This window comes from Salminus brasiliensis, chromosome 2, assembly GCF_030463535.1.
Source record: "Salminus brasiliensis chromosome 2, fSalBra1.hap2, whole genome shotgun sequence".
Lineage (NCBI taxonomy): Eukaryota > Metazoa > Chordata > Actinopteri > Characiformes > Bryconidae > Salminus > Salminus brasiliensis.
Genome location: NC_132879.1, coordinates 36,284,901 through 36,309,835, shown reverse-complemented (window position 1 = coordinate 36,309,835; position 24,935 = coordinate 36,284,901). Strand labels below are relative to the sequence as shown.

General features: G+C 42.1%; 1 protein-coding gene across 1 annotated transcript in view; it reads left to right on the top strand.

Moving 5' to 3' along the window:
- Positions 1-24,935, top strand: part of ccdc146 (coiled-coil domain containing 146) — a 33,586-nt gene that overhangs the window by 6,475 nt on the left and 2,176 nt on the right. The window contains exons 3-18 of the mRNA XM_072672540.1: positions 5,453-5,535; positions 5,655-5,864; positions 9,401-9,458; positions 9,892-10,068; positions 10,152-10,225; positions 10,435-10,662; positions 10,879-11,065; positions 11,709-11,801; positions 11,898-12,068; positions 14,414-14,502; positions 14,779-14,943; positions 15,075-15,299; positions 17,518-17,746; positions 21,995-22,123; positions 22,286-22,423; positions 24,536-24,784. Of these exons, the coding sequence (XP_072528641.1) occupies positions 5,453-5,535; positions 5,655-5,864; positions 9,401-9,458; positions 9,892-10,068; positions 10,152-10,225; positions 10,435-10,662; positions 10,879-11,065; positions 11,709-11,801; positions 11,898-12,068; positions 14,414-14,502; positions 14,779-14,943; positions 15,075-15,299; positions 17,518-17,746; positions 21,995-22,123; positions 22,286-22,423; positions 24,536-24,784 (2,505 nt within the window). The remainder of the gene's footprint in view (positions 1-5,452; positions 5,536-5,654; positions 5,865-9,400; positions 9,459-9,891; positions 10,069-10,151; positions 10,226-10,434; positions 10,663-10,878; positions 11,066-11,708; positions 11,802-11,897; positions 12,069-14,413; positions 14,503-14,778; positions 14,944-15,074; positions 15,300-17,517; positions 17,747-21,994; positions 22,124-22,285; positions 22,424-24,535; positions 24,785-24,935) is intronic.

Here is a 24,935-nt window from a genome sequence, read left to right as displayed (position 1 = left end):
TGTTTGAAAGTCAAAAAAGTTAAAACTGCTTGCTCAGCCTTAACCAGCCTGACCATGACCTGTAGTGTCAAATGCCATAAAAAGGACTATAAAATTAGCATGTATCTCATTTAAATACAGAATATGTTATACACTGCCAACCTGTAGGCAAAGATAAAACCATGTTGACGAGCAGGATGCTTTTAATAATGTCAGGTTTTAATTCTCTAATATGGTGTTATTATACGGCTCTAATATGATGTCTCATACGTCAATGATATATTGTATAAGATGTGATTTTATCATATTAGAATGATAGAGTGCTTGCAAATACACTGACAGTAAATACAGTAGTTATAACTACTTTTAAATCTGCTTGTTAGACTGGTTGGACAGAGGCTGAATCTCAAATGCTTTCTACACTCTATGTAGTGTGCTATGCAATGAAACAGCAACCTATAAATCCATATAGTGCATTGTGTGTGTATTAGAAACCCATTTATATTCAGCCATAGGTGGCATGACTTTAGGTGTAACATTTATTTGGGGGCGCTATTTGGGACTAGAAGTAATTCCCATGCTTTCCATTATGTTGTGCGTAAATAAGGAGCCCTTTGAGATTCAGCCATGTATGCTCTGCACTATAAATTAGTAATTTTACGAATGTACCATGTTCCTGAAAAGAAGCATGTTCTTAGATTGCTAATGGAGAACTAATATGATAAGCGCATTTGGTCTATTTTATTGACTGACTGACCAATGACCTACATTTACATTTATGGCATTTAGCAGATGCTCTTATCCAGAGCGACTTACAAAGTGCTTTGCTATTTACCCAAGAAGAGCCTTAGCTAGTTAGAATAGACTAATAATTCAAAAGATACCTCTAAGCTTTAGACATTACTAAACACAATACAATAAGGCGACCATAGAACTATTCGTCCAAGTACTCTCTGAAGAGGTGGAGCAAGACAGCGAGCGACTCGGCCGTTCGGACACCCAGGGGCAGCTCGTTCCACCACTTTGGTGCCAGGACAGAAAAAAGCCTGGACGCTTGTCTTCCGCGGATTTTAAGGGATGGCGGGTCGAGCCGAGCCGTACTTGAAGCTCGAAGGGCTCTTGGTGCAGACCGGCTTTTGACCATTGCCATCAGATACTGAGGGGCTGGTCCGTTCTTGGCTTTGTAGGCCAGCGTCAGGGTTTTAATTCTGATGCGGGCAGCTACAGGAAGCCAGTGAAGAGAACGCAGCAGTGGAGTGACATGGCTAAATTTTGGGACATTGAAGACGACCCGTGCCGCTGCATTCTGGATGAGTTGCAGGGGCCTGATGGTGCGCAGTAGTCAAGTCTGGAAGTGACGAGAGACTGAACAAGCACCTGGGCGGCCTCTCTGGAGAGGAAGGGTCAAATTCTCCGGATGTTATATAGAAGAAATCTGCAGGACCGAGTTACGTTTGCAACGTGACTTGAGAACGATAACTGATCATCCATGACTACACCAAGGCTTCAAGCTTCTGTAGAAGGAGTGACCAGTGAGTTCTCAAAGGTGATGGCAAGATCGTTTTTTGGTCCAGCAGTTCCCGGGATGTACAGCAGCTCCGTCTTGCTGGGGCTGAGTTTGAGGTGGTGAGCCGCCATCCAAGAAGAGACGTCGGCGAGGCATGCTGAGATACGGGCAGAAACCTGTGTGTCAGACGGTGGGAAAGAGAGCATGAGTTGAGTGTCATCGGCGTAACAGTGGTAAGAGAATCCATGGGAGGATATCACTTTACCAAGAGAGCTAGTGTAGAGTGAGAAAAGAAGAGGACCAAGAACTGAGCCTTGTGGAACGCCAGTGGAGAGACTACAAGGAGCGGACGTGTCGCCCTGCCACGTTACCTGGTATGAGCGTCCCTGCAGGTATGATGCAAACCATTGCCATGCAGAGCCGGTAATTCCAAGACCGGCAAGGATAGACAGGAGGATCTTGTGGTCCACTGTGTCAAAAGCTGCGGAGAGGTCAAGAAGGATCAGAACCGAGGACAGTCTGGCAGCTTTAGCTGCATGGAGCTTCTCTGTAACTGCAATGAGTGCAGTTTCAGTAGAGTGTGCAGCTTTGAAGCCAGACTGGTTAGGGTCCTGTAGATTGTTCAGAGTGAGAAAGAGAGACAGTTGATTGTAGACGGAACGTTCGAGAATCTTTGAGAGGAAAGAGAGAAGAGAGATAGGTCTGTAGTTGCCAATGTCCAAGCTGTCCAGAGTTGGTTTCTTTAGGATGGGCACGACTCTGGCAGACTTGAAGGCCGATGGTACCTGACCTGATGACAAAGAGCTGTTTATGATAGAGGAGATGAAAGGAAGGAGGTTTGGAGCGATTGTTTGGAACAGAGGGGATGGAACAGGGTCTAGTGGACAGGTGGTAGGATTATTAGAGGTGAGAAGATGTAGGAGGTCATCTGTGGAAAGAGGAGAGAAGCAGGTCAGAGAAGAGGGAGGAGGAGGGCAGTGCCTAGAGAGCGGGGTAGAGGCAGGGGGGAAAGATCGGCGGATCTTGTCAACCTTTTCTTCAAAGAAGGAGACAAAATCATCTGCAGACAGGGTAGTGGGAGGTGGGGGAGTAGGAGGGTTGAGGAGAGAGGAGAAGATGGTGAAGAGTTTGCGTGGGTCAGATGCGGATGATTCCAATTTCCCCCTGTAGTAAGATGCTTTAGCGTCAGCAACTTCCGTTCTAAACCTGGAGAGAAGAGACTGATAGGAGTGGAGGTCGGAGTCGAGCTGTGACTTCCGCCACTTCCTTTCAGCCAGTCTTAGCTCTCTACGGTTGTTGCGGAGAACATCTGACAGCCACGGGGAAGGTGGAGAAGAATTTGCTGACCTAGGGGAGAAAGGGCAGAGAAGGTCAACAGAGGTGGAGATAGAAGAGAGGAGAGTGTCTGTAGCAGTTTCAAGTGGGAGAGAGGAGAAAGATTCAAGATGGGGAAGAGTGGTCAGGACAGTTGAGGCAAGAGCTGAGGGGGAAACAGAGCGAAGATTGTGGTGAAGGGTGGTGGAAGAGCTTGCAGAAGTGGTGGTTGAAGGAGCAGAGAGGGGGAGTGAGAAGGAGAGAAAGTGGTGATCAGAGAAGTCCAAAGGAGTCACAGCCACATCCAGAGCAGGGACAGGTCTGCTGAAGATCAGGTCCAGAGTGTTCCCTGCTCTGTGTTTTGGTGCAGACTGGTTGAACGCGAGATCAAAAGAGGATAGGATTGGGAGAAGGCATGAAGACTGGAGTTTCTCTGATGGAAGGTTGAAGTCGCCGAGTAGAATAAGTGGGGCGTCAACAGGGAGTCCACTCAAGAGAACATCCAGTTCATCAACGAAACTGCCCAAAGGACCAGGAGGACGATAGAGAACAATGATGTGAAGTCTGGTGGGAGAAGAGACAGCAACAACATGGTATTCAAAAGAGGAAATTGTCAAGATTAGAAAAAGAGAGCGGGGTGAAGCGCCACAGAGGAGAGAGAAGTAAACCGGTGCCGCCGCCCCTGCCAGTCCTTCGTGGAGAGTGGGAAAAGGCAAAAAAAAACCCTCTTCCTCTTTCTCTGACTGATAAAAGACAATCGGGCCACTGACTGACCAAATAAAATGTTGCTTTACAGACTGTCAGAGGTTTAATATAATAACATCCTAATGTTTGAATAATGAACAGCGTCAGTGCTTAATGTTATTGTTAGTTTTAGCCTTCCAGATTAACTCCAAGCTCTAACTGTGCTAGCTAACATTTCTGGAGAACAAGAGGTCCTATCTTAGCAGAGGTAGCACCTAAAAAGTACTAAAATTGGCATTTAATAACTTCCACACACAGAGGAACATAAATTGTGAGCACATGTATTAATATTTGTTAATGACTTACAGTAAAAACGTTTACCGGATTAATGAGTCTCTCACCAAATCAGATCTCAGGTTTCATTGCGTTGGAGAAGTCCTGCCCCTCCCTGAAATGGAGATTCTTATTGGTTCTGCTGTGGCATGTGACTGTCTCATTGTTTGTGTCTATAGGTCAGTGGCAGTACGGTTTATATAGAGTGGATTTCTTTCAATTTGTAGATGATTTTAGTTCAACAGTATCAGATGAGAACATGGATTCTTTGTCGGGCCGTATGTTTGCCACCCCTGCTGTAATGTAATCATCCCATGTTTAAAGTGGCTGCAATGCAATGACTTATTCTTAAGATAAAGAAGTGTGTAATAAACCTGTGGACCTACCGGTGGATTATTTGTGCATAAGTTGTATGATTTTATTATGCATGAAAACACATAAAATATGAATTACATAGATACTCTGATTGGATCTGAAGTATTGTTTGAGGTGTTTAAAAATATGAGGAGCCCCTGACCTGTATGACATATGGTATATCCATTTTTTTCTACCTATATATATCAGAACCTTTTTTGAGCCATTACTGAGGAATGCATTTCAAACACAATTTGATCCATCTGTGTCTGTGTCTTTACTCCCAGCCTCCCATCTTCTACATGGAAGCCACAGGACTGACTCTAAGCTCCACATGCAATTACAGTAAACTCATTTCTGGCTTATCATGCTCCTGCTGCTTCAGGAGATTTTCTTAAAACAGCTCTCTGAGGGTGGAAACCGATAACGCAGAAAAACTGCCAGATACAGCAATTCCCTCTGGATATCTGTTATGTGTCCAACAGTGTATTTGTTTTATGTGAGCCTTTATTGGTGGTTCATGGTCATGAGAACCAAGTGGTACACCTGTCACTAAAGAATGTGTTTTAGCTGGCCTCCAAAACCTAAAAGAATGTTGATGGAGAAGATAAGTACCTTGGGCGGTGAAGGGGATATTACTGCTTATCCCTGTGTGTTGTAATAGTACAGTAACTACTAGTAATACTGTGCCTTACAGAGGCAGAAAGGTTGTACTAACTGCTCTCTGTACTTGGAAACCACAAAAGCAGGTATTTGTCTGTGAAGCAGTAGAAAGCTTGAGCCCTTGAATTTTCCTTTTCCTTTCAAATTGTCCCATTTGTTAATCAGTGGCTGCACCAGGTGCAAGAAACTGCAAATAAGAAACTGTGAGGCCTGAAAATGTTTGAACTGTTGGTCCACAGGCTTGTTGGTCCTTGATTTGCCTTTCATCGGCAGCCTATCGACAACATATACTGACGATAAAAGATTCAGTGGAAGTGTTTTTCTGCTTTTGTAGTGGAAATAAACACAGATGTTCTCCCCTTGTGCTAGTCATGAAAACCCGTTGAGATTTTGAGAGAAAAAAGTGGTTGAGCTTCCAAATAAACTGTATTTAAAGCTCCAGTCTGTTTGTACGTCCCTTAGGTCAAGAGCATTTTTTCAAGAGTGTGCAACAATGGTGTGCCTGAGATGATGAATGTGTTCCAGATACCCTTAAACTGTTTCCAAATGATACTAAATATATTTGTTATTTGACTTTTGATATTTGTAATGGTTTTCATATCATTTTGTCTTTTTCAGCTCTTTGCCATGGAGAACATCAGTGGTGCTAAAGCAGCTAGACTAAAGGCCAGCTTTAATCTGCTGCATGACACTCTGAGAAGGTAAGAGCCAATATGTAATGTTTTTGCAACATCTCAGTAATCATGCAGCTGCCCAACCAACTTTTGGCTGCTCAACAAATATGTAACAACTCAGTTGTAACAGGTTGTTTCTTTTATAGGACTCAAGAGTCTGAGATGAATCTGCTGCAGGAGGAGCAGAGTTTACGTGCAGAGCTAGAGCATCAGCAGCAGGAGCTGGAGAAAGCTGAGCTGTTTCAAGGGGGCCAGAAGACAGAGGTCAGCCGCTTGAGGCAGCAGCTCCTCCAGGCCCAAAACAAGATCTGTGAGGCTGAGAACAGAGGGTCCCAAATGCAGAACCTAAACGTGTGGTATGTGGGAGTGATGTATGGATTGTCTTAAGTAGGACAAAGGAAGTTTAAACTTCGAACTCTATCAAAAGTATAAAATAAATTTTTATATTCAACATACCAGGTAAGAAAGAGTGCACCCAACGCTTTCCTCCGAGCGTGCTGGCTGCCTAGCGATGCTGCATCGGCAGCAGTTCATAAAGAGGCAGTGGTTGGCGTCCCATGTATTGGAGGAGACGTGTTAAGTTGCTTTGAGGAGGGATATATACAGCCACAATGATAATCACAGTTATTTTTCAAGGAAGGGAGAAGAGCCTGCATCTCACCATCATGAACTCCAAGTCAGGCGAGCACAAGTGCTCAGCCACAGAGTTGGTGCACCATTGAACGTCAAACAAACATACGCAGTCCACAACCCTTTGTTTTGAGTGATGCGGCTGTGTGGTCGGCGCAATGTGATGTTAGCCAATGTACCTTGATAGCCAGGTCTGGTTTGCTGCTATTAAGCCACAATTCCAGAAAAACACAAAATACACAAATTGCAAGCCAAACAATCTTTTGATGAATTTTCTGCACAACTGAAGATTGGGTGTATGTACATTTTTGACCCTGTGTTGATTTCAGACACGCCAAAATATTCAAACCTGTGTCCCAAATTCTTTTTTTTTTCTTAATCAAGATGCATGTTGTGCACTCATTCTGCCTCAGATAAAGACAATTCAGAGAAATAATTGAAAGACCCATATTGTCAGGCCAGCATTCAGAATTACACTATTAGACAAAAACTGTGCAAACTGTAGAAAACACTGTTAACCCAAATGATCATAACATGTGGCTGAATTCAAGCAAGTCTGCACACAACAGTAAGCTGAGATTCCTTTATAGCAATGTGAAAGATCTCCAGTTATAGGAAGGGTTTGGCTGAGTTTGATGCTACAGGTGGCACAACCAGTTATTACATTTAGAAAGACAATGCCTTTTTTCACAGTGATGACTTATTACTTCAGTAAATTAAATTCTTGTGTTGTGTTACACATTGTTTCTGGCTGTTTGGTATGGAAATTTGTAGAACCATATTTTATATTTTCATATTTGTTTGATATATTTTAAAGCATTTAGGAGCCTAACTGGTTATTTGAGTTGTCCTTAGACAGCTGTGCCAGGCAAATATTTTTGAATGTACTTACAGTAGCCACTAAATGCTCAGGGAGTTCCGAGGAGTTTATTGTGAAACCTACATCATATTATAATTCCCACCCCTACTGAACAGACAGACAGACAGTGTGCATTTCTACGACAACTTGACCAAGGCAAACCATCATCTTCGCTCTGGTTGGTAAAAGTTGCTGACGCCGGGCAATCCTGTTTCTTCCCTCAACTTGTTCCAGCTCAACACTTCTGTCCTTGTGTCCAAAAGGTCAATTACGCCTCCAAAATACAGCATGGAGACACTGTGTGCTGAACTACACCCAAAAAGAGGATACTATTGTACCATTGCTAAGCAGCGAGCAGTGATGTGAGAAATATCCAGGAAGGAACAAGCTGCTTCATTAGTGTTTTCAGTCCTAAGTCAGGATACGGGGGGAGGGAAAACACTGCATAGAAACTCTTCCTTGTTTATGCTTGTGGAAAACAATGTACAACCTCTTTGAATTATATTAATTTACATGTCAGAACAACAGAATAATAATTTGGTCTAATTTGGTTTAAAATGAGTTAAATAGAACATCAGATGAACAACACCACATAACAGATTCCACCATTGAAATATTAGGCCAAAATGAAGAAGCAGTGTGTGAAAAATAAAATGGTACATCCTTACTGCTTCCATAAAAGGGTAATTAGCAGCCAGGTGCTGCTAATCTAATACCATTAATAAATTGATCATCAGCAAATGTGACCACCAGGTTTTAGCAGTTTGGTGGTCTGCATTTGTGTGTTTGTGTGTGTGTGTGAACACAATGCCAAGTACGGAAGACATCAGTATTGATTTTAGAGAAGCAACTACTGCCCATCAACTTTGGAAGGGTTATTAGGCCATTTCCAAACAATTAGAAGACCATCATTCTACAGTGAGAAAGACAGTTGCCATCTTCCCAGGATGGGATGCCCCAGCAAATACCTCCTAAGAGCTACATCTCAGACTCTACAGGCCTTAGTTAGCATGTTAAATGGTTACGTTCATGACAAAAAAAATGACAGATGAAGAGATAAAGTATCGCTTGTTTGGAAGGGTTGCCAGGAGAAGTTTGCAAAGTTACATTAGAACAAGTCCGCAACATACGAGACCAAAGTGGAGATGTTTGTCCAAACTGCACAACACCTCATACCAACTGTCAAGCATGGTGGTGGAGGGCTGATGATTTGGGCTAGTTTTGCAGCCACAGGACCTGTGCACCTTTCAGTCATTGAGTCACCCATTAACTCCTCTGTATATTTAAATTCTGGAGTCAAAAAAGAGTCCATCTATCTAAATGCATGACCAAAATTGGGTCATGCAACAGGACAATGATCCCAAGCACACCAGCAACTAAGGCAATTAACTGAGGCAATGATGTAAGGAAAAGTGGGCCAAATGTCCTCTAAAATGATGTGTGAGACTGATAAAGTCATAATGAAAACCATTACTTCACCCCTTTGCTGCTAGGGGTGTTTTTGCAAGCTTTTTTTTACTAGCTTAGTTTTTCACACATGGCTTTTTCATTTTAGCTTATTTTTGTTAAATAAATAATGACACTGTGGAATCTGTAGTTTGGTCTTGTTCATCTGAGGTTATATTTCCCTAATTTCAAGAGCAGCTAGGGACCAGATATTTTTATTACGTCCTGATATGTAAAACCATAGAATTCAAAGAGGGTGTATTTTGTTTTTCACATGACTGTATGTTTGTGGGTAAATTGTAACTGCAATTAATTAAAATAATTAAATCCTAATCATAATCCTGCAGTAAACAAAACAATAAAACATGTCATATATATCATCATATGTAACAATAATAAATTTTTATTTGATGTTATTGTTTGGCAACCAGAATCGTTTTTCTTCCATAAGGGAATGGGCATGTGACTCCCAGATGCACTTTCATAACATCCCTATAAAATAAAACAGTGAATCCTTCATCTTCAGCCAGTTCTGCACTGAGGAATTCACCTTGTCACTCGGAGCAGCTTCAACAGCCTTTCTCCTGCTGTAGCCCAAATTGCCCCAGAAAACCAAAAGTTCCTTCACATAAATTTCTGAACACAACAATTGATTATATCATTACATAACTGCTTTGTGATAATGATAGTTTACTGTGTCTTTGTTAATGATTTTCCCATTTTTCTTAATTGCCTAAACATTGTTCTAAAACAGCTCTCTAACTTTGACTCTGCCTGATTTTCAAAACATATAAATGCACCCACAACACTCTGGACAGCATGTGATTGAGAAAAAATAACGCAAGCTTTGCACATGTTCATGTTCCTTTTTCTTGTAAATAAAATGATCACCATCTGAATTCAAAGAAAAAGTATGACTTGAGTTCTGTGTGTTTCTGTTTTTTCCATCTTTAACAGTCTCCAAGAAGAAAAGACTTGCCTTGAGAAAGAGTACGAGAGCCAGTATAAGCCTGATGTAAGTACAGATGTTAATTAGTAAGCTGCTGCTTTGGCAGCTAATGAATATTAAGAAGAGAAGAGTAGCCTACATAATCGTCTGCAAACTCAGTGCATTACCCCATAAGCCAGTTCTTAATGAACTGGTTTATAAGGCCATACATCATAAAGATGATCAAATGCTTACTTGCTGTTACATAAGTGCTCGATCATTTTAGGGCATATTTTAATATTGAAGCAGCAAGAAATTAGACCCCAGTCCAGCGCATATAAAAATATAAATCTAAAAGTCCTTCACGTTTGGCTTTTTGTTGAAAACCAAGTTGTAGATAGTTCTCAATCAGTATAGATGTTGGTTTCTTCAGCACATTGTCGCTTGCTTAAGGTTTAAGGCCTTTAGATTAAGGTTCTTTGCTGGAGTGTCACAGAAGTGTTTGTGTGTGTGCTCCCAGGAGCAGGAGAAACTGTATCTGGCTCTTAAGGAGAGTTGTGAGGAAATAAGGCAGGAGATCGCCCAGCGACATCAGGAGGTCATTGGTTTAACCGAGGATGTTGAGGCAAGTCACGAATGGACTCAGAAAGTTCAGCAGAAGCTGGAGCACAGTAAGAAGACAATTGAGAGCAAAGAGGTGAGCTACATCTGTCAATCAGAAAGCTGCAGACCCTTCATTCCTCCTGCGAGACTTCTGATGTCTGTTGTCTTTGTCTGCAGGCTGAACTGGCTCAGCTGCGCTCCATGTCTAGCCAACTGAGGAAGGAGAATGAGAGAATTGACCGCAAAAAGATGCAAGTGTTTCAGTTCACTGTGTAATACCAAACAGGCTTTAATAGGAATTCCACATAATAAAAAAAACTATAATGGTCAAATAATGGCAGCCCGAGGTTGTTATTGGGTACAGCTCTTCCTCACGATGCCCTGCATGTAACTCTCTGCTACTGATATATATACTGATATATACAGGTGATGTATTCATAACCATTTATTGTGTTTACAGGGATATGGAGAATCATAAGGCTGTGTTAGAGAAGCAACTGCAGGAGCAGATAGAGCTAAAGAAGAAGACCCAGGCACGATGCGGGCAGCTGGAGGAGGAGTGTCAGGAAGTGAAGAGGGAGCTAGAGGGCCGCAGGGCTAACATGGAGGTGGTTCAGCGAGAGAGCACCATACTGCTCAGAGAACTGGAGATGACCAAAGAGAAAAAGATCGACCTTCTGGGACAGAGGTGGAAATAACACACACAATAAATGAGCTGAGGGCTGAAATGATCTTGTTCATATTACTGCACTAGTTTTTGAGTTTTTTCAAACCTAATATACATAAACAGGATATTTACCATTTACCGTATTGACCACATTACCATTTATACTAAATTACAGTTTAATCACTCAGACTGAGAGAATCCGAAGGAACAGCTTGTTTGTGTTCTGCTGGTATACAGAGCTCTACTGGACATCAGCATGAAGCACACTATGATGGAGAGTCAGTCTCTTCATGACAACCTGTCCCGGCAAGTGCGGGAGAAGGACAAGCTGCTTCGTCGCCTAAAGAAGACCCAGTTGGAGCTAAAAGAGGCCCAGAATTCCCTAACGCGAACACAGGAGCTTTACAATAAAACCAAGTCACAGGTTAGTTTAAATTAGATTTATCAAAAATTTGATAAATCAAAGACAGCTGGAATTTCATATCAGGAATCCCTCAGTGGGCGAATCACATGTGTGACTTTGTGACCATTGTGGTGGTAGACTTTCCACCTGTGCAGCTGCTTCAGTAAAACAGTGCTTCAGCTGTTGCAAAGGCAGGAAAGCATCCTATTGTCAAATCATGAAATGACTGTGTCAAATGGCCATGACAGGCTCACAGAATTAAAGCCAGCTCAGCAGCTCACATTGTGAAATATCTTACTATATATAGTAGCTTTAGGTTTCAACAACTAGAACAAATTATAGGAAATGAGGAAGTGAAGTTTGTGACAGATAGTTATTAAGAACAGGACTTCTAGTTATTTGCTTTTGACTTCTAGTCTAATAGCAGAAAAAGCTGTGCTGTCACATTTTACTACTCAGTGAGAACTTCTGGGTGGCTTCTACTTTCACTATAGCCATAAATGCAATTATCATCTGTTTCAGGGGCCCGTATGTAAGATTACACTTTTAAGTGACTGTGTGTAATTATGGTAATGTCATTTTAGTACAGTACAACAGGATTTATTTAGTTTATAATAGACTAATAAAAGCATTTGTGTATTTTTATTTTATTTGTGTTTTCCAGAGGGATATAATACCCAAGGTTGATGGTTTAAAACAGAAAATGGAGAATCTTCAAGAGGAAGTCATCAATTTGAAGCTAAGAATGGCGCATCAGGTGAACAGAATTGTAAAGCCTAGGTAACTACATAAGCATTTTTTTTTTTTTCAAAAGCTTGAGGTTCAGTGTATGTCTGTGTGTATACATGAACAGCAGTCAGTGACAGGTCTTGAGGTCCAGACAGTGGAGCAGTGTGTAGAGCAGGAACAGGCTCTGATAAGGGAGTGCAATCGCCACCAAGAAGAGTTAGACCACCTTAAAACCCTGACCCTCATCAAAGCAGATGAGAGAAATCAGAAGAGTCAAGAGCTGCTCAAAGCTCAGGTACGTGGTTTGCTACATTTCTGAACATGAGCTTTTACACTCATTCTTCATTCTTCAACAGAGGTGTATCAGAGGGTCTGGATTACTAACTGAAAAACTGAACATCAGAACTGAGCACCATTAACAACATCAAAAGCTGGCACTTAATGGAACAGTTTAGTGAAAAATCTAATGAACATGATTTATCACTTCATCCCAGATGCAGTCAATTAGCCAAGACATGTTTGGTCTCTGAGGTTTGCCTCTTTAGTTTACAATGGGAGATGGTAGTGTAATGTCACTAATAAACCCTGGTCTCAGACTGTCGCCAATCTCCATAAATACATGCCCAAAAGTATCTCTGAATCCAAATCTTCATTTGTTTAATGCAGACAAATCAATGTGGTTTAGATCATGGTCTATAGAAAAAGCTAAATGGTCAGACAGCACCTCAGCCCAGTATTATTCTGCACATTGTGGACCAGCTTGAAGTTGACATAGTACAAAAACAAAGTGAGACATAATGCAAACATCATTTCTTTCTAATATAGTAAATAATGTCCAGTGTTTGTTAGCAGTGTTGCATCTGGGATCAGTGATTTAATTGCTAATGTTTTTAACTGTTCCATTTAACATAGGCAATATTGTACATATAATATGCTAATTAAATTAAACCCCTCTTTTTTCAGTGTAGCCATCTATGCCCATATTACTGCTTTGGTGTATTCCTATGAAATTTACCAGTATAAATGCCAGTGAACATGGGTTAATACAGTGGGGAAAAAAGTATTTAGTCAGTCACCAATTATGCAAGTTCTCCCACTTAAAAAGATGAGAGAGGCCTGTAATTGACATCACAGGTAGACCTCAACTATGAGAGACAAAATGAGAAAAAAAAATCAGAAAATTACATTGTCTGATTTTTAAAGAATTTATTTGCGAATAATGGTGGAAAATAAGTATTTGGTCAATAACAAAAGTTCATCTCAATACTTTGTTATATATCCTTTGTTGGCAATGACAGAGGTCAAACGTTTTCTCTAAGTCTTCACAAGGTTGGCACACACCGTTGCTGGTATGTTGGTCCATTCCTTCATGCAGATCTCCTCTAGAGCAGTGATGTTTTGAGGCTGTCGGCGGGCAACACAGACTTTCAACTCCCTCCAAAGGTTTTCTCTGGGGTTGAGATCTGGAGACTGGCTCGGCCACTCCAGGACCTTGAAATGCTTCTTACGAAGCCACTCCTTTGTTGCCCTGGCAGTGTGCTTGGGATCATTGTCATGCTGAAAGACCCAGCCACATTTCATCTTCAATGCCCTTGCTGATGGAAGGAGGTTTGCACTCAAAATCTCACAATACATGGCCCCATTCATTCTTTCATGTACACGGACCAGTCATCCTAGTCCCTTTGCACAGAAACAGCCCCAAAGCATGATGTTGCCACCCCCATGCTTCACAGTTGGTATGGTGTTCTTTGGATGCAACTCAGCATTCCCTCTTCTCCAAACACAACAAGTTGTGTTTGTACCAAACAGTTCTACTTTGGTTTCATCTGACCATAAGACATTCTCCCAATACTCTTCCGGAACATCCAAATGCTCTCTAGCAAACTTCAGACGCGCCTGGATATGTACTGGCTTAGGCAGGGGAACACGTCTGGCACTGCAAGATCTGAGTCCCTGGCGGCATAGTGTGTTACTGACGGTAGCCTTTGTAACGTTGGTCCCAGCTTTCTGCAGGTCATTCACTAGGTCCCCCCGTGTGGTTCTGGGATGTTTGCTCACCGTTCTTGTGATCATTTTGACCCCACGGGCTGAGATCTTGCGTGGAGCCCCTGATCGAGGGAGATTAGCAGTGGTCTTGTAGGTCTCCCATTTTCTGATTATTGCTCCCACAGATTTCTTCACACCAAGCTGCTTGCCTATTGCAGATTCAGTCTTCCCAGCCTGGTGCAGGTCTACAATTTTGTTTCTGGTGTCCTTCGACAGCTCTTTGGTCTTCATCATAGTGGACTTTGGAGTGTGACTGTTTGAGGTTGTGGGCAGGTGGCTTTTATACTGTTAATGAGTTCAAACAGGTGCCATTAATACAGGTAATGAGTGGAGGACAGAGAAGCCTCTTAAAGAAGAAGTTACAGGTCTGTGACAGCCATAAATCTTGCTTGTTTGTAGGTGACCAAATACTTATTTTCCACCATTATTTGCAAATAAATTCTTTAAAAATCAATGTGATTTTCAGATTTTTTTTTCTCATTTTGTTAATTACATGCCTCTCTAATTTTTTAAGTGGGAGAACTTGCACAATTGGTGACTGACTAAATACTTTTTTTCCCCACTGTATGCTAACAGAGACCAGTGTTTTTATAGGTGAGATACAGACGCATCAAAGAGGACATTCGGGGCAAACAGCTACAGATTCAGGAGCACAAGAAACAGCACCAGCTGATTCAGTCAAGGTAAGCTGCTCTCCAGTGACTGTCAAAACAAGAAATGTGAAAAGTGAACTGAAGTGGGAAGCACTCCCACTGCTGTGAGTGCAACTATAATAGAACATTACAGAACGGGTCTCCGTTTCCTTCTTATTCTATAGGTAAGTTGATTTACACTGGCCGGTAGTAATCATAAGAACCCAGCTACTACAAATAATAATAATGTGTAGTTCTTATAATTAACATGGCAAAAAGGCTGCACACATTTACATAGACTGTTTAATATGCCTTTGCTGTGACCAGTCTGGATGCGTTCGCCAAGATGTACAATGTTGTTAAGGGTGAGCGGGACAAGTGTGTGAACCTAAACCAGATCGCCACCCAGCGCACGGCCGAGATGAGGGAGAAGTTCAAAATCCTGGAGAACGAGATTGAGGTTCTGCGCACCACAGCAATTGATAGAGACAGGTGCTCTCTCTTTCTCTCATCATTCTCTATTAGACCAGGGTAAACAGAGACAGACTAGACAGACAAATGCATTGACTACAGATCTTGCAAGCCCAATGTTTTGTGAAGAATTGCGCTATGATCTTTTACAGGCTGCTGCAGAAGTCTCGTCTCAAGCACGACCACAGCCTCGCGGTTAGAGACAGCTTGAGGAAAGACATCTCCAGGCATGCCGGGATGCTCCAGGAGATGCAGTGCAAGAGAGATAAGCAGAGACTGAACATCAGCAAGCTGACCCATATGATCGACTGCCAGGAGCAAGAACTGCTGCACATGCGCAAGAGCCACGACGCTGCTGTCCAGAACCGAAATGAGCTGTGAGTTTGAGCTCCGTAGACAACTGTCAAGCAAAATATTGAGGGGAGAGTGTCATAAATAAGCTAGGAGAGAGGTATTGTTCATCTGTACATATTCATCTGGGCTGTTTACAGTTCAGTCAAAAGATACTAACCCCTAAGGGTGAAATATCTACATCAGCTTTACAATTTTCTCTGCATTCCAGATTATGTTTCTTTACTACGAGGCTGATGGAAACTTTTGCACCGTGCAAAGTCTAATCATTAGGCCATATGCATTTAATGAGCATTTTAAGTTGTTGTTTGGTGTATAAACAGTAAGCAAATGATGAGCTTTGCTCTAATTGGCTGCTTAATGGCAGCGTCACAGCTAACAATAGCCTACCCTGGCAAGGTTTTTAACTCTTTAACAAGAACGTTTTGTAATTATTCCTGACTCTTACTGGATAGTGTTGCTGTTCTTTTCCTTAGCTAGCTGAAACGGTTGTAGTAGGGTCTGGCTGGGTTAGCTTTTAGCCTAGCACTTGGGCAGCATCCTCTGTTTTCCCGAGGTAGGATTTGCTTTTGAATTAATAATTGAGGTTCAAGGTTTGTCACTTCCTTGTACCGAACTATGATTATACAACTATGCTGAGGTAAATACAGTTTTTCATTCAAGGACCCCTTTAAATAGAGACCATATTACACTGTGTATGCACATTTATGCTTGTGTACTATTGTGTATTTGACTTTTCCAAAAGAGTTTGCCAAAAAGGCAGGACAGCCAGGGCGTCTCAAGTCCAGCATTAAATGACTTTTAATTCAAACAAAAAGAAAAAAAAGACAAAGACATGATGCTTCATGTTTACTCTTTAATTTGAGTTAGATCATTAAAGAGTGCCTGTAAGGGGTGGCTCTAGGGCAAGGCCTCCCCCTGGTGGCAGGGGGAGGCCCCGAGTCACCCCAGCCAGTAATTGGCCCAATTCCCTACACCTGGTCAGTAGGCTATATAGGCACACAGATCCAGTTGCCCCACTGCTGGATCTTTTGACTCTGGTCGTATGTGTCTGTGTAGTCTCGACTTGAAGGCTGAGTGTGTGTCACTCCCCTTCATGTGCCTCTCCCGAGTCTGTCTCCCTGTGTCTATGCAATGTGTGTTTCTGTGTGTGTGTGCGTGTAGCACACATACACTCGTGTAGCAGCGGAAGGCAGGAGTGTCTGTCTTCCCTGGTGTGTGTGCCTGTGTGTGTGTGCGTTTTTGCACACATACACTAGTTTTACAGAGGAAGGCAGGAGTGTGTTCCCAGTTTTTTCATTTGTTTTGGGAGATCCTTTTTGCCCCTGGCGTCCTTTGTTTGTTCGTTTTCCCGCCTTTATTTCGTGTTAGACGCGACGTCTCCTTATTTATTAAATCCACCCCTTTACATTTCTTTTGTTGGCCACTTTGATAACTGCTGCTTTGGTAAAGCGGCAGAGCGTCAGTCTCGCGACGCGGCGGCCTGGGTTCGAGTCCCGAGTGGTTAATTTCTCATTTCCATTTTGCCTGCTCTAAGATTAAAGACTCTGCACTTGGCCCGTTGGTCACGTGATCGTGGTAGCTCACTCAGTAGCGCGCCGGCCCGCCAACACGGTAAGTGAGCACCACATTACAGTGCCACGTTTGTCTCGGGTTCCCTGTATTTTTCCCATCGCTGGAAAACAAATGGCATTGCTGAAACTGTAGTAGCTGCCATCTTGAAATGTCTTCACTTTTTCACAGTATGTCATTACTGTTACACAAAGGAAAGGTGTTAAAGACAGATCAATAATGACCAGAAGGTGTTGTCTGACTTCCATTGGTCGACATGGAACAAAGAAGTTGTCATAAAAAGTCATAAAAAAGGTACTTGCATGTATGCAGAGTCGGAAATACCTCTATGGAGTTGGACTTTCTGCACTAGTTTCTGGGAGTGTGTGAGAAAATAGTAATTCAAGGCCATAAACAAGCCTTACTTAAGTAGAATACTTAAGAATGAGAGACACACATGTACTAACACACTGGCTGACCCAGCTAGCACATTAAGAAAAGGCAAAAAGGTCATGTAGCTAGTATACCTGATACATAATACATGTGGAAGTCACTGCATAAGGAACATTAAGGTAATTAACTGTAAAATATCAGTATGAAGATCACAGGTCACAGGTGATCTCAACTTGTGCATCACAGAAGTAGGACATTTATGTCCCTCCTCACGTATGAGTGTTTATGTGTGTCTGGCAGGGGTGTGCAGTTATTGGAGAGAGAGGAGGAGTTGTGCATCATCTATGAGAAGGTGAATGGGCAGGAGAGTCTGATCCAGAAGAGAAGTTTGGAGATCCAGGCGCTGGAGGAAGAGATCCACTCTCTCAAAATGCTCATCACTGAAGAGAGGAGACACATCGACTTGTGCCAGAAACAGGTGCCCTGCAAGAGAGCTCTGGAGGAGGAGTTAACCTTAAAGCAGAAACAGGTACTCAGAATGCCTCATAATGCAGCTTTCACCAGGGATCCACCAATCATGATTGTTTATGGTCAATATCAGTTACAAACTTTACAACCACACTAGCTGGTGGCTAGTTTTTGGAGTTGATCAGAATTAGCTGGTTTGTAACACAATGGGTGGGCTAAATGAACACATCAAAGATACTAGCACATGTACAGTTCTTTCTATTAGTCAGAGTCACAACATAAATATTAGTATTTGCTCTTCAATGGGCCAGACTGACAAAAAACAGTTACCTGTTAAAATAACATAATAACAGTGGAGGGATCTGAGTGCCTCAATTCAAGTTCGAATCCAGAGCCATGCTGCTTTGCCATCAGCAGCCTGAGTCTGATGGCCATGTCCTCTCTAGGAGGGTAGATTGCACTTCCTCCACTCATCACTCTTAAGCAGTGTTGGCTGACAGAGGCATCTGCAGACAGCTGGTGCAGTGAAGCCGGTGCTTTCCTCTGAGGGTGTCTGGTGCCTGCCAATCTTCAAAAAGAGGCGGTGACTGGCCTGGTGACTGACCATCCTAGTGTCTGTAGAAAAAATAACTTCTGTAAAAGTAAATAGCAACAAGATAAGATAAGATAAGATAGTCCTTTATTAGTCCCGCAGTGGGGAAATTCCCAATGTAACAGCAGAAAGGGATAGCAAGACACTCAGTTACAAAAATTTGGATAAATAATTTACACTATATACACAATATAAATAAGAATTAAAAGAGCAATAACAATACTATTTACAGCAAAAGACTCTTAATTGCACATGGGGGGGGGGGGATATTGCACATAGTATTCCCTGAACATGAACATGTGTGTGTAGTTAAGTGTGTGCGTATGTCGTCCGCTGGGAGCAGTGCTGGTTGTGCAGTCTGACGGCAGCAGGAAGGAAGGACCTGCGATACCGCTCCTTCACACACTTGGGGTGAAGCAGCCTGTCGCTAAAGGAGCTGCCCAGTGCTGCCAGAGTCTCATGCATGGGGTGGGAGCTGTTCTCCAGCATGGATGCCAGCTTGGCTGTCATCCTCCTGTCTCCCACCACCTGCACTGGGTCTAAGAAGCACCCCAGGACAGAGCCGGCCCCCCTAGTACTCACCCCATTTCACTCTTTCCTCAAAGTTCTGTTGTCTGCATTTTTATACTTTTACTTTAACTATTATTTATCCCATCCCATTACTGCTAAAGACTTTTTTGGGCTTTTTGTTATTTTATCGAATCCTATGGTGTAGGCTGGCATCCACAGTTATGTCAGTCAGGTACATGTTCATCTAAACAGACATTCTTATCAGTATAAACACAACCCTTTAAGGATGAAAATATTCCAAACATTTGACGCCTACGTCTCACATTGATAACGCAGGGCGTACCATTTAAGGTTATACTCCAGCAGCAAGAATGCAGTGAGTGAAGAGTAATAAATGAACTGCACTGCTGGTTTTACGTTGTGCCTTGTTTAAACATTAGGCTCGCTTAACATCAACATCTGAATGAAAGAGTCTGGAACAAACACTTTCAACGACATTATCATGTTACTGCTTACTCTAAGCAGAGTGTTGATGCCATTAAGAGAAGGCCACAGGCCTGGTGGTGCTTTTACTGAGAACAGAGATATGGAGGACCAAATGGCTTTCCTGTGGCTCTGTGATACACAATGAGGCAGTCAGCACACCCTGATAGAGCTTCTAGGCATCACTGGAGTTTACCTTCAAAAAAGTTGTCCAGATGTCCTCAGAACTCACATTGACCCAGATATCAAACCAGTCCTGGACCATTTCTTACCCTTCTTTCACTGTCCCAATCTGGACGCTGGAACACAACTTCCTTCTGCTGGTTTGGGCCACAGTAGAAACGCTGAAGAAATATTTCACATGGTTCACAAGTTGCATGTTGGCCACATATGACTCTAAGATCAAATGTTAAGACAAAACTTTAATTGTGGCTGCTATAGCGGGACCAGTTTTGGACCACAAAACACAACTGACACATAAGTGCATTATTGGCTACTTTCTGGGGAGTCTAGGTTAACTGGTAAAGGTTGTAGGACCGATATCCAAGCATCTACTGCACCTTATCCATCCATTGAGAGTGAACTGATCACTCCCAGTTACTCACATCTGACCCACTCAAAACCTCTCAAATTATCTGTTCCTTATTCACTGAAAGTGTGAAAGACATTAGGTAGCTCTTCAGGCTTTAAGAGTTGCAATGTGAGACTGCAGATTAGAAAAGTGCACAAATTCCACTTTTAAAGAAACTCTTTCTGCAGGAGTTGTCTGACTTGTCCCCAATTTGGGGGCTTTCAGCTGCACTAAACCATTTAGAAGATGTGCATCACTTGTTGTTCAGAGTTTTCTGCTGTGATTCATATTAGAGAGTTGTTTGTTGAAGGTTCTTCAGTGTTATGGTGAGGTCAAGGAACTGCAAAAGCGAGCCAGATTTCAGTTCTCGGGAACTTTTCTCGTCACACCCTTTTCTGTTGGAACGCAGGCTCTTTCTCTGTTGAACTGTAGAGAGGTCCTCTACATGGAGCTGTTTAAAGAAGGAGCTTTAAAAGCTTACATTCAAGACTTCTTCAGAGTTAATTGTGCTATCAAGTGCTAGACTTTGATGCCAGACAAAGCTATGTACGGTCTCTGACACACACACACACACACACACACACATACCCTCATGCTTCTTGTTTGCGCCTGATGCTTTCTCTGTTGTGACATAGTTAGAGGAGCCAAAATGTTGCCTGAGTGAATGTAGAACAGCTTGTGTTTATGTGTGTGTGTCTCCAGCTTGCCTGTGTCTGATTTAGTTTTAAGCCATTAATCAGAATCAGTTCGTGTTAATGGCTAAGCTGTAACAGTTATGTAAATGAGACGTACAGTTCTGCTGAACTCTGAAACAAATTGAAGGATTTATTGAAGTGGTTAGTGAAACAAACAAAACACAGATTGCATGTGTGTAAAACTATGTTAATATCTTGAGTAAATAGCTTGTGGCACCTCTGTCCAGCTGGTAGTACCTAGATACCTATATATCTTGAGTGATGCTTGCCCACACCTCCTGACAGAACTCGACTAATAGAGTGAGATTTGAGACCTTTAGGTCCTGCCACAGCGTCTTGATTGGATTCAGGTCAGGTTTTTTGACTTGGCCAATCCAAAACAAATTTTTCTTCTGAGCCTCTCTTATCTGAAGCGCTTTGAGTCAGACCCTCTTATGTCCTTATTTTAGCTTCTAAACAGAAGGCATTATGTTCTATTCAAGAATATCTCCTGGTACACCTCAGAATATTTGGTCATCACGTTCTCACATCTATACTTTATTGTTGGGACAAGGTTCTTTTGGTGGCAGGCAGTGTTGGACCCCTGGACATAGAATGGGCTTTAGAATGGAGAACTTTCAGATTTGTCCTGGTGGTCTCTGGCAATATTAAGGTAGGTAGTTTAGGCCTTTTTCCCGGCAAATCTTCTATGCCAAAGATGTATGTTTGATTTGGCTACTACCTGATTTCACTATGTTTCACAAAGCTCTGAGGGTATTTTTCGAAGGGCGTCCACTTCAAGGCCAGGTGAGGTTAGAAGCTCTGATTAAAAGCTGATTTTGGAGTTGGTTTTATAGCTTTCCCCATTCCCCTTTCCTTCTCCTTTCCTTTTGGCATGGTGTGTTTTGCATTCATTTGTTTGAGTAACACCAGACTGACCAGTGTTTTTTTTTTATTCTCTGTTTGTCACAGTCCTGCCCAAATTCTTTCCTAACAGAAAATAACCACAGACTTTTTAAATAACTTGCTTACAAAGTGTCCAGTAATATACCCTCTTTTTAAGATGTGTGGAGTAGGACGTTTATTCACTTTGTTCCACTTTTGTATTGACTGAGCTCTCATTTTACATCCTGCTTATAGGAAAAGGGGCACACTAATATTGTAGTTCTCATGAGCACTGATTAACAGAGGTTAAAGAGAGGTCTTGTAAAAATAAGTCCTGACCATTTTTGGAACAAATGCACAAACGGAGTAAGTGGACTCGTGAGCCTTTTTTTCTTAGTCATTAATTAATTGGCTACAGCAGAGAAGCTGAAATCAAATAATTAGTCTCCATTTCAGCTTCTCTGCTAAAGCCAATTAATTCATGACTAAGGGGATGATAGGTCTAGTGTCTCCCTTAACCTTCTATTACTTTAAGCAGTATCTGGTGAGAGATCTTACTGCATGTATGGTTTATGTGTTCTGTGTGTGTGCTAGCTGTCTGAGTGTATGGATCGTGTTTTGTGCCTGGAGAAGGCTCTTGAGGACCATGCAACAGAGAAACGATCACGTGAACTGAGTGGTGAAGACCCATCTCATGTAGAGCTCATCAGAAAGAAAGAACAGGTAGGATACAGATAAACATTTGCACCCTGGCCTGTTCCACTGTCTATTTCTAAATAAATGCTGTGTGTGTGTGTGTGTGTGTGTGTGTGTGTGTGTGTGTGTGTGTGTGTGTGTGTGTGTGTGTGTGTGTGTGTGTGTGTGTGTGTGTGTGTGTGTGTGTAGCTAGAGGTGCGTCTAGCAGAGAAAGAGGCTCAGTTGTTGGAGAAGGAGCTGGCATATGAGCAGGTGACACATTTGTGCCAGCAAACCCATGCCAAGGTGGAGAGTGCTAAAGAGAACAAACTCACACTGGCTAAAAAGGTAAGTTCAGACACACGTTCGTGCTCGTCTATACCTGACTACCCATTCTCTACCTCTTACACTCCATCTTACATGCTAACATGTTGCCATTTCTATATGTAATGAAGTCTCTTACTCTGAAGTCAGAAGCAGGCCTGTGTCTGAAGATACCTTATTATTGTTATTACTGTATTACTGAATATCGACATTTACTTCTAAAACAATCACAAATTAGGGCAGACTTTTCTTTCTCCAGTTGACTTAAATTCTCACACCAGCCTCACCAACACCCAGTACAACATAACCAACATATATTTTTTAGAAATCTGGTGAAAACTGAGATGGTCAAAATAATTAGCCCCCATGTGAATTTGTGCTTTCAAATCAAATGAACTTGGTTTGAAACCACACTTTAACACTGAACCTTATTTAAATGATTCCCAAAAAGCAGAGTTGGTATCACTTGACCGCTTGAATGAAAGGGATACTCCAGAGAAGAAAAGAATGCCAAAAAGGACCTCAGACAGAATATAGTGGATCTTCATTTTCAGGGGGAAGGATATACTGCCATTTCCATGGTTTCTAGAACAGCTGTTCGCTGCATCATCGCAAAGCACAAAGAAACGAAGTCTGATAAAAAATAAACCTAAACCGTGGTCAAAAACACAAGATTACCACAACTTTGCAGAGAAAAATAATCAAAGATGTCAACAAGAATCCCAGACCTCTGCAGAGATGATTGTTGCTGAACTGGCTTCCTCTGGACTCTGTATGTTTCACGCAAGGCTATTGTGAGGGCTCTTCATCATGGTGGACTTCATGGTCATCGTCCAAGAAAAACCCTATTGCTTTCAAAGCGGCACATCAAAGCCAGAATGAGCTTTGCCAGAGATAATCTGAAACATACGGGTGAGTGTTGGAAGTCTGTCCTTTGGTCCGGTGAAACCAAACTTGAGCTGTTTGGTCATATGGATGCTGCTTTTGTTTGGCGTAGGATGGGCGAAGCCTTCGACCCTAAAGATTCTGTCTTGTTTTGCTGCTTCAGGGATAGGACACCTTGATCGGGTACATGGAACCATTAAAAAAAAGCGCAATATATGGATATTTGAAAGAATAACATCACAACATCTGCTGCCACTCTAAGGTTAGGTCGTCGCTGGGTCTTCCAACAAGACAATGACCCGAAGCATACATCAAAGTTAGTCAAAACAGATACCAAAATCAATGTTCTGGAGTGGCCCTCTCAGAGCCATGAGCACAGTCCTGAATCTGTGGAGGAAACCTAGGGTTTAGGTTGAAGCAATTTGAATGGTCTTGAACAATTTGCCAAGGAAGAATAGGCTAAAATCCCTTAGGAGACATGTGGCAACTTAGAAACTACCAGAAGAGGTTGTTGTCGGTTTTAAATCAGAAAGGCTACACTATTGACTATTTTGACTATTAGTTGTCAGAGGGCTAATCATTTTGACCATTGCATTATTTGCATTTTCTTGTTCAGCAAACCAATAAAAATGTTAATTGGACCTCAAGCAGACCTTATACAATCTTTGTTTTTGTGGATGCACACAAACTATAAAGACTTAAGGTTATGGCCTCTGTTATTGGAAGGATAAGGGTTTTATTTGATTTCATAGGGGGGGCTAATAAATTTGACCTTAACTGAATATATATATATATATATATATATATATATATATATATATATATAGAGAGAGAGAGAGAGAGAGAGAGAGAGATTATATATATATATATATATATCTGTCTTCTGTTCTGATTTGTATTGTTTAGAAATCACATCAGGCTGTCCCATCCTTTATAACTTTAACATGAATGGGCAAGCTAACATTTACTCATTGCATACTTGAGTGTCATCTCAATATTACACATGCAGGGATTTCTTTCAACTGTCCTGAGCGTAGGGCATGCATTTTTAATAAAACAACAGTGCCCACATACACGTTATTGGAAGGTCAGCTGAGAGAAATTTGGTGGTGGTGGAATCATGCTCTGGGGCTGCACAAGGTAAAAGGACTATTGAAGAAGGAGGACTACCTTGTTGATCAGCTACTGTATTGGACTATACTTTCAGCGGTGATGTAGTCTGCCTTAGTGTTGTATATTGCGTCTCTTCAGGTGAATGAATTCCAGAGATTCATCAGGAACTGTGATAAGAAGCTAAAGGCGGTGGCGGCGGAGCTGGCCATGGAGAAGGCGCAGGCACTGCGTCTGCAGCAGGACCTGCGTGAGAAGGAGCTGCAGCTCGACTCATGCCAAAGGAGGATGGAGCTGGGGCTGCCGCCTTCAGACAGCATCGAGGAGGAGTGGCAGCGCTGCCTACAAGATCAGCACAGAAGCCAAGCAGATGCCGAGAGGAAAGCCCGGGTCAGTGTCCAGTTCTGCTCACACGCATACTCTGATACACATATACTTTATACAGGCTCATACTTTACAGACTGGCTCACTGATGAACATCTTCAAAATGATTCATAGAAATGAGCATGTTTTCTTCTAGTTGGTTTGCATATTAAAGTCT